The sequence below is a fragment of the Nicotiana sylvestris genome, chromosome 3, assembly GCF_000393655.2.
Source record: "Nicotiana sylvestris chromosome 3, ASM39365v2, whole genome shotgun sequence".
Classification (NCBI taxonomy): Eukaryota; Viridiplantae; Streptophyta; class Magnoliopsida; order Solanales; family Solanaceae; genus Nicotiana; species Nicotiana sylvestris.
The window spans coordinates 198,094,048-198,103,767 of NC_091059.1; the positions used below are offsets into that span (position 1 = coordinate 198,094,048).

A 9,720-nucleotide genomic window follows, 5' to 3' on the forward strand; every position below is an offset into this window, starting at 1 on the left:
GACTTTTATGAGATGTATGGCAGAAAATACACGCAGTGGGCGATGTTCTTTAAAACGATTTGTACACCCGGAAAGGAGGTGGTTTGGATGAAGTATGGTCAGAAGTTTCACTCATCGGCGCTAACCTTTGAAGGGAAGTGTTGGTTGTATATTATCAACAACCGTCTAATCCCGTCCTCCAACACTGCAGAGGTAAATGGCCCCCGCGCGGCCTTGATTTGGTGCTTCATCAATGTTCACAACTTCGACGTGGCCAAAGTAATTCATGAGTAGATGTTCATCCATTGTCCAGTCAAAAGGTATGGATTCTTTTTCCCCTCTTTGGTTACTACACTTTGCAGGAAAGCTCGGGTGCCGAAAAATCTAGCGGTGGATAGGCTAGTACCAAAAAACCGCAAGTTCCGGGCTAATAAGGTCACCACTGGTAAGGAGCCGGCGGCAGCAGGTGGTGAGGAAAGTAGTGACTCTGATGACTCGGAGGATAAGGAGGCTAAGCAGGAGGACGTAGGGGCCGAGCCACAGGCCCATGAGCAACTTACGGCAGCTATAACACCATTTGGGTTGCAACACCTTCTGGAGCTGCTCGAGTTTCCCATTTCACCGCGTTGGAGCAGGAAGTGGCTGGGTTGCGTACCTCAGTCACTGACTTGGGCACCCGTGTTGATGCAGTGGTTGACCGGCAGGTAAAGTCGGAAAAGAAAATCTTAGGCTGGCTGAGAGCTCTGGGTCGTGCTTGCAATTTGAACCCAGACACCGTCTCCGATCAGGAGTGATCTTTCAGAGAAGTTCCTTTACCTCACTGTTCTTTAAATTTTTATGCCATGAGGACATGTCTACATTTTAAGTGTGGGGTGGGGGATACTTCAACGTATGTATGTACATGTAAAAATTTGATTGTTTGATGTTTCTTCTTCTTGATTGTTCTTTTTTTTGTGGTTTGAGTAGTAGTTAATTTAGGTAAGTTTAAAGTAGGTAAGTTGACTTGTCCCGACGACAGATCTCTTTCGGTGGGGTTCTTGAGGGACTAAGTCGATGTAAAAAGGAATATGGAGACTCTTCCTGATGACGGATCTTTTAGACAGTTTTCTTGAGGGAAGTAAGTCTAGAGAAAAGACCAAAAAGATTTTTTTTTATTTTTAGGTAGTGTAGCAACTCCCCCTTGATTTTTTTTTGGGCCACGGTTCTTTTCCAAGGGTTTAGTTTGAACCGGGTATAGGTAATTTTTGTTTTTATTTTTTTACTTTTTAGTTAGTATTGATGGGCCACGAGTTGAAATCGAGAGAAACCCTTGCGTTGATACACCCAAACACAATAGACACTAGAGTGTAACGCTTAGTCTCCGTGGTTGATTCTTGCTAAAGTGCCTTAAATTGTATGTTTTTCACTGACTTGAGTACTTAGACGAGAGTGTCTTGATAAGCCAATCTAGAGTGAGTCATATGCCATGTGTGTGTGAGCTATACTGTATTCCATGCTTTACATTTGATGCCTAGAACTTGTCTAGTGTGTTTGCAAAGCGAAATAGTAGTTTCATTCAGTCTTAGAAGTGATATAGGCATTTCTTTGTTGAGCCAGACATATAAAGTATACCCACTTAAATGTAATCCATCGTAGTCAACCTCGTTGTGCCTATAAGCCTATTTCTTTGGCAACCATATTGCGGACCTTACCCAATTGTTTGAATGGACATCCATTTGAACCTCTGTACAGCCCATAAGCACTTGAAGGGTATTGAATTTATGCAAAAGCAAAAGTGTGGGGTGGTGGTTTGGTTTTTGAGTGGAATCGTTGAAATAGATAAAATGTGCAGTGTTTGGAAAAGTAGAATAATAAGCACCACTAGAAAAAAATGAGTAAATGTAGTAATCGATAAGTGGTGGTTTGTTACAATTGCACCTAATGGAGTGGGATATTGGAAATAAAGAGTGGTGGAGTGGTTGATTGACATAAGTATGGTTTTGAAGGTTAATGCAATTGTATTAAAAGTGCTTAGGGAGGTTAGTCACTACATCCAAATATATCCTACCCGTCCCTTAGCCTACATTACAACCAAGTGAAGTCCTATTGATCTTAGACTGAGTGGGCTCGATTAGTAGAGTAGTACACTACGGGCAAGCCTATGGTGCACCTTTGTGGCACGTGAATGTTCTTTTTGAGAGTGAGCGAATTTTGTCTATCTAAGTTCCTAATTGTTCTAAATATCATTATATGTGGAACTACTCTCTTATGTGATGTGAGGGCATGTGATTCACGAAGGAAAGACAAGTTTTGACTTCTGTATAGAGTAATTTGAGTAAGTATGAATATTGCACGACACGTGAGAGTCGGCTTTTGAGGCAAAGATTGATCACTACTAGGAGTAACTTATGTGATTTGTTCTTGGTGTGATGCATTAGGGAATAATGCTTAGTGAAGGAACCTCTATAGAGCGTGGTGGATTACTCGAGGACTAGCAATGATTTAAGTATGGGATGTTGATAATATGCTAGATTTATGTAATTTGGCGACGGTATATGCCCCAGCTTGATTATGTTTTACTGTTATAATATAGTTAAATGATGATAAATTGGCTCTGATTATGAATTTCACACGTTGCAGGAGTGAGTAGCATGTATGAGGGCTTAAAACTGTGATTGGAGCTAAGTTGAAGCAAGAAAAATCCTAGGAGCTGAGTACGTAAGAAAGAAGAGATGAAATGAAGACTTGGACTAGCGCGGCCACTAGCGCGACCGCGCTAGCCCAGAATGTCGAGGCAGAATGATAGGCCATATGCGCGGCCACTAGCGCGACCGCGCTAGCCCAGTTCCGAAAAATTACATTTCGGGGGTAAACATGGAAGTTCGGGAGTAAATCCACTTAACCTATAGAAGGTCCATCTCGCCCAAGGAATCATTATCAAGGTTTTCATCGCTTAGTTCAAGGCAAGGAGAGGCAAGAGGCAAGGAGGAGAATTCAACATCGAATTCTTCCTTTCTTCCTGTTGTTTTTACTATTTGTGATGAATTTGAATATTGTTATGATGAACACTAGTATGAGTAGCTAAATATTTAGTCTAAGGTTTTGATGGAACCTATTGAAGGATGAAATTCTTGTTATGTTAATATAGTTTGCCCAGTTTAATCCTATTTGTTCAACTATGTTCTTGTTGTAGTTAATTGATAGGATCCTCAATTAGTTGTGCCTATTTAGTGTGCATGACTCGGGAGAGAGTGCATATTTAGGTAATTGTTGAACAACACCACTTCCAAAGTATATGAGCGATCAATAACTGAGAGTTTATAGGCGAGATTAGGGATAACGAAGCCTTGGGTGCAATCTTAAGTGAGCTGTAATTAAAGCCAGCTAGCGTAACTCGGGAGAGTATGTCTAGTAAATTATCGTGATTACTCGGGAGAGATTTACGGTAATAAGAGTGTTCATGATTGATAGAGATGATTAGGCAATTCTATGTGAAACATAACCGGAAGGGATTCCATCAATAGGAAAAATCATAACCTTAGAACCTTCTCTTAATTGTTTACAACTTAATCATAGTTAGTATTCAGTCGCTTATTTACATTAGTTCTTAGTTAGTAGAAACATCCTCAATTGTTATTCAGAATGTTTGGAAAGTTGGTTCCATAGAATTTAGTAAGTCTAACGATAATAATTGATAGGTTAATTCCTTGTGGGTTCGACTCTGGGCTAAATACTCAGATTATATTTGTAACGTCCGCGTGTCCTTTTTATGAGGCATAGTTGGGCGAGATCACATACGACCCCTTGCATATTTGCGTAGGTTAGCTTGGAAGCTGTATGGAACTCAAAAATAATAGGTTTAGTACTGTTGCTTGAAAAAGAAAGCTCAATATTCTTTATCCTAGCAATTGATACATATACAACACTTGTGAACTAGCTTATATTGTTTATAATTATTCATGAAATAAAATGATCATATTGCCATTGACCATAAAATACCACCTTATCATTGTTCCTACACACTTACCTAGAAATGCAAAATATATAGCATCAACAACAGTCAGCCCTGACTTCAGCAGCATATATTGAGAATGACTGCTTCTGATGTTATATCATATATTCCATCATATCATCACTTCATCATCATTAACGTTAATTTGGCTTGTGATCTATATTGTTCAGACTCTTTAAATTGTCACTAGGTACCTGTCGGATCCTTCAAAATTAATGCGTATTGGATGATCCAGAGTGCGACAATATTTTAAAGAGTCCGAACTAACATAATTTGGTCTTATAAATATCCTCCCCCTAGTGCTGGAGCCCAATAATCGCCAACAGTATCATTTCCAACATGTTGTGTGCAAGAAATAGGAACCAAGCACAGTCCTCTACTCCTCAAATCCTTGACCTGAGAATCCTACAAAATTTATTTCAAAATCATATAACTATGAAAAAATTGAAGGAGATTTAATAGTTGCCGGGAAAAATGAAGCTGTTTGATAATTGTTGTTATTAGTGCAAGTATGAATAAAGGGACTCATTTAAAAAAATTCATCGCTCGTTTCTTGAGCAGAATAATACTGTAGTAAGTCTTTTTAAAAGATGATGTCGTTCAAAAACTTCAATAATTGTTTTTCATAAAGTTGGCAACTTTTGCACCTTATAGGACAACTTCTTTTGAAAAAGAATTTTTGATACTAAGGCAAAGCATCTCAAAGCTTGCTTTTTTGGCGAGGGATCCAATAAAGCAGCGATCATCAAATTCTTATTTGGGGAGTAAACAACTATTTTTTCTTGAATAAATTTGTTATTTTTCATAATTAATCAATTAATAATCCACTACTATGATTAGTCACATGCACGTGTATGATGGATGTGAAAGAGGAGGGAATCTTGGTCGTTTATTGGAAAATGTGAAGAAAAGAACAACTCATGAGATCGATATATATATACTCACAGATTGTTGGTGAGTGTGACCCATGCTTCCTTCTACATTGCCCATGTATGGAGAGCTCAATGCCTGCATATGTTGTGCACGACATAAAAAGAAATTTTAACCAAAAAAGCTGTTGGAAACTATGCCTTTTATTTCATTTTATAAAACGATATTTGATTAAATGTAAAATTGAGAATACAAAAGACTTTTAGTTCATGCTGAAAGTATCCTAAGAACTTGTGATCATATGCATCACGATATTTTATGGCTACACAAGCGTATTATATAGTAAAATAAGAAGTTTAAAATTAAGAATTCTTTTAAATACAAAAATGTGTTTTCTTTTTGAGACAACCTGATAAGGAAATAATGCCATACTCTAAAATAAAATAGAGGAAGTAATTTCATAGATAATTTTTTTTTCCTTCTCTTTAATAAAAATATTTAGAAAAGCACATTAAATTTATAAATGGAAATGAATGACTCTCGAAAACGAATATCTGGGCTTTTACATCAATAAAGAACATAACAAAATGTGATACTTTGTGTGAATTGTGGATTCATATGAATTATCGAATCTTTAGATGCAAGTTGCTCGATCGAAGCCATTAGACCGAGGGCATGTATGCCTGGGCGTCATGCATCGCATCGCAATATATATATATATATATATATGGAAAGAAATGGGAGAGAAGAGAAACCTGAATTTGACCCTGAAGGAATCTGATGTAGCCAATAGCTTCTGACAAGACGGAGGCCGTGTCAGTCTGCAAAAGAGTAAACATATATGCCATGCCTTAGCATTAACCCAAATTCATTCTCTTTAATTTCTTTTTTAGTCAGATCTTCTTTTGTGCTAATAACTTTAAAGACAAGGCTTCATGGGTATATATATTAAAGCAAAAGTGAAAGATTAAAATTTGTTTCTGTAATCTCCTTTTATGGGTTTCATCATAAACTGTCAGCACAATTAAATTAATTAGTTTACTGCTGTAGTATTTCTTGAGTCCAATAAATTCTCCTTGCTGGCTAAGTAGCACAAATTAAGAGACTGTACAAGAATAAGTTTAATTTAGTTTACCTTTCCAAATGGAGAAACAAGTTGGTGGAGTGCTGTTATCCTATCCCCTAGCTTCTCTTTTCTTACCTGCAGCTTCAAATATAAAAAATATTAAACTACATATTAATGAGGACTCCATGTATTCTTGATGCATAGTTTTCAGCTAAACATTATTAGGACTTTTCAAAAATGTCGACAGGTGCATGTCGAATTCTCAAGCATCTTTGGAGAATCCGACACGAATACAGTAGCATATTTGGAGAGTCTAAGCAATATAGCTTTTCGGTGACTTGCTCGATCAGCAGGTGCAAGAGACTTGTTTAACAAAATATCTAATTACGGTGAATTAGAATTAAAGATTAATGGAGGAATAAGGAGTTAATAGAGAATTATATTACTTTGAGAGATGGTTGAGCTGAGGAATGCTGAACTCTAGCCTTCTTAGTTACCCCTCCTCTGCTTGTGCTGTTACACTTTCAAAGTTTAAAAAAAAAAAAAAAATAGATTAAGCTAAACATATGGGAACGTACTAAAAAGAGAAAATAGTGACAACTAGCAAAATGAGTAAATACCCCTGAATTACTCTCCTTTTATTATGTTAATTCGTTTGGCTAATGATAGAATATTTTGGCATTTATCATAAAATTACCTTTTTCTTTTCCAATGTTACTTATGTACTTAATGACTTTATGCAAAGATAAGATGAAAAATTCACTTTTTACTTCCCTTTTTTTTCATGAAAAAAAAATTTAAATAAACTTAAACAGTCGTTCATCCAACTACTTAAACTAAAAATAGCTGTATAATCAGTATATAATTCCGACCAACCATGTATAATAGACTAATGGTCCCCTATTTTTCTTACCTCAGATGAATCGTCTGGATGTTGATGCTTTGCTTCCACCTTACTGGTAATTTTATTACCAGAGTAGTTCAAAATATTATCGCTTAAAGTTGTGGTAACACAAGAGTTAGCTGGTGATGAAGCTGCTGGCAAATCTTGGTAATTACCGTACAATACTTGGCCCACTACTTGTGGTTTTACATCAACAACAGGAACCCTAAAACAAGAAGATGATGGATTGATGGAATTCAAACTTTGGACTTCTTCCCACTTCTCCTGCAGCTTCTTATACTGATGATAATGACTCATACCTGACTTTTCTTGTTCACCAGATAATCCAGACCTGCAATTTAAATTAATAGGGACAAAATAAGAAGAAGAAAAATTAAAGTTTCACCAAGTCAAAACACCATGACTCATGACTTGGATAAACACACATAATCCACATAAAAGGAAATATAACAGAAATAGTTAGGGAGATTGCGATGATGATTTTTCAATCTTTTCTTGTTCACCAGATAACCATACAAATGTTTAGGGTAACATATATTTAAACCCTCTACACAAATTAAACTGGCTGTCTCTTTACCGTCATAAGTAGAGGTAAGGTCTGCGTACACCTCCATCCTCCTCAGACTTCATAGGTGAAATTTCACTGGGTTCGTTGTTGTACACAAATTAAACTGACTATAGTGACCAAGAAAAACCAAAAGAGATAAGAAGATTTACAGAAGTAGCTGGCTCCATGAGCGAGGGAAATCATGGCTTGGAATATTAATATCAGCCAAATAATTAGAAGATCCATAAAAATGCTGAGACGACGACGAAGAAGAAGAAGAAGAAAACTGCTGAGATTCATGATTGGGATGCATGCTTCCGTTCATCATCATGCTCCACCAGTTATTTGTAGGGTTTCCAGCCATCAGTTTTCTACTGCTGATTATTGTAGAAAAATAAGCACATCTTAATATTCAAGGGGAAAAAAAATCCTATCTTTCTTTCTTTCTTTCTTTTTAGCTAGCTTTGTCTGTCTTCTTTCCTTGTGTGAGCACCAAAACGAAACTTTGTTGAAGCCTTCAGGGCTGTATTTGCTTTTCTCACAAGAGGTTGAAGAAACCAATATGTCCCTTTCAAATTATTTACTTAGTAGTATTTCTTACTTGTGGGGTTGACTAGCTTTTGTTAATTTTTTTGTTTTCCTCTCTATATAGCTAGCTCTTCCATCGATCGCTCAATTATATGTGTACTTATTCTTCTTTATTTTGAAAAATTTCTTGCTTTAGCTTTATTGTAAAAGTGGGGGCAAGAAAGGCTGGTGGGGGAGTGTTTTCAGGCTATTAAAAAACAAATGCTCGTGGGGTTTTAATTCCTTGATTTGGGGGTGTGGTAACTTTGGGATTGTTTATTTCTCTAACTAGCTATACATATATATCGAGCTGCCTTCATAGCTAGGTCATATCATATTATTATCATCTAAAGGAGAGCATTCTCTTTTCCCAAGTATACTAACCGATCAACTTTTAACTTGATTATGTAAAAAAAAATTATACTATAAGATTATTTACGTGGAGCTTTCACAAGTAATGAAATTACACGTTATCAATATCTGCTGCGTACTTTAATTTTTGTTCATATATAGTTTAGTAATGATGTCTGTTTTCCTGTTTTGAGAGGTTACTTTCTAACGTCCAAGTAACTAACACCTTGAAACAAAATTTTTATTGCTCAAGCAAACGGCTAGTTGTATGACATTTACTCGGCTAAGACAGTTAACTCGTACACTCTTACGTAGTCATTTTGACGTATAATTGTGGGAAAAAGTGGATGGATTAATTTCACATAGGTAATAGAAGTAAACGACCATGTACAATCAAAGCTTTCTATAAGTGTTGTTTGTTACTTTTTGGTTGTTATAGTGAAGTGTTATTATTGAGAATATATATTATAATATAACATAAAAATTCGATTTCGAGAAAACTTTGACTTTTATAGTGAACAACTGTTATATATGAATACTATCACAAAAAGATCTGATGTTATACCGGACGTTTTGTACTTTTCTCAGTTGCTGCCCTTGATAATCGATGTTAAAATAGAACAACCTTTACAAGTATTAGTTAAAACTCGAGAGAGAGAGAATTTATTTTCAAGTAAAAAGTGAAAGAAGACAATAGCATGGTATCCTAGTCAATTTTAACCTCAATTAAAAAGTTTATCTCATTAAACTTATTTCTGTAAAAATTGCACGGGACGCCCTATTTGGTCGCCCATTTAACCTATACCCATATTTTTAAAATTATTTAATTTATATCCTAATTTTTACAATTTCATGTGCCTCCTTCTTCCTGCGGCCTTTGCGTTCTTTTCTTTTCCTCCTTTTCTTCTTCTTCTTTTCTCTTTAAGAATGCTGAAGTTTAGCAAATATAAACAACTGGATCTTAATATTGTTGTTTTAGAACTTCAGCAAATATAAATAAAAACTTCAGCTCCTAGAATGTTGAAGTTTATTAAATACAAAACAAACTTCAACCCTGAAGTTCATCACAAACATAACAAAGCTTCAGCTAAAACATGTTAAGTTCAACAAATGGAGAACAAAACTTCAGCTACTAGAATGCTTAAGTTCAACCATTACAAATAAAACTTCAGCCAACACTTGGTTCAGCAATTTTTGCTATTTCAAGCCCGTCTACTAGAATATTGCTACTTCAGGCCCGTCTACTAGAATGCTGAAGTTTGGTGATTGCCTTTGCTACTTCAAGGCTGTATGCCTGAAGTTACGCGAAAAGTGGGTACGCTTTCAAAAAAAAAAATTGCAAACCGGGTATAAATTAGAACATGACCCAAAAAACAGGTATAGATGCAAATGCCCCCTTATTTCTTGTGTCGCCTAATGGAAAGAAGAAAAGATATGATAAACTT

At 36.0% G+C, this 9,720-nt stretch overlaps 1 protein-coding gene across 2 annotated transcripts; it reads right to left on the reverse strand.

The window, feature by feature from the left end:
* Positions 1 to 3,798: 3,798 nt before the first annotated feature.
* On the reverse strand, positions 3,799 to 8,018 carry LOC104224594 (transcription factor bHLH68-like). Of its 2 annotated transcripts, none has more exons than XM_009776278.2 (7): positions 7,528 to 8,018; positions 6,820 to 7,141; positions 6,353 to 6,427; positions 5,976 to 6,047; positions 5,596 to 5,661; positions 4,916 to 4,978; positions 3,799 to 4,375 (listed from the first exon to the last, which is right to left on the reverse strand). In XM_009776278.2, the coding sequence occupies exons 1-7, from the start codon at positions 7,719 to 7,721 to the stop codon at positions 4,250 to 4,252; spliced, it is 918 nt and encodes a 305-aa protein (XP_009774580.1). In that variant the 5' UTR covers positions 7,722 to 8,018; the 3' UTR covers positions 3,799 to 4,249. The 2 variants fall into 2 exon arrangements, with proteins under 2 accessions (XP_009774580.1, XP_009774581.1); XM_009776279.2 differs by having other exon boundaries at positions 5,976 to 6,041; positions 7,528 to 8,017.
* Between the last annotated feature and the right edge of the window lie 1,702 nt (positions 8,019 to 9,720).

Excerpts from the sequence above, each read along its gene's own strand:
- LOC104224594 (XM_009776278.2), bottom strand. The coding sequence starts at position 7,721 with ATGGCTGGAAACCCTACAAATAACTGGTGGAGCATGATGATGAACGGA. Across the intron at positions 7,142-7,527 it reads TCATGGAGCCAGCTACTTCT|GTCTGGATTATCTGGTGAAC; the intron begins GTAAATCTTCTT and ends TTTAAATTGCAG. Across the intron at positions 6,048-6,352 it reads CAGCTCAACCATCTCTCAAA|CTGCAGGTAAGAAAAGAGAA; the intron begins GTAATATAATTC and ends TTATATTTGAAG.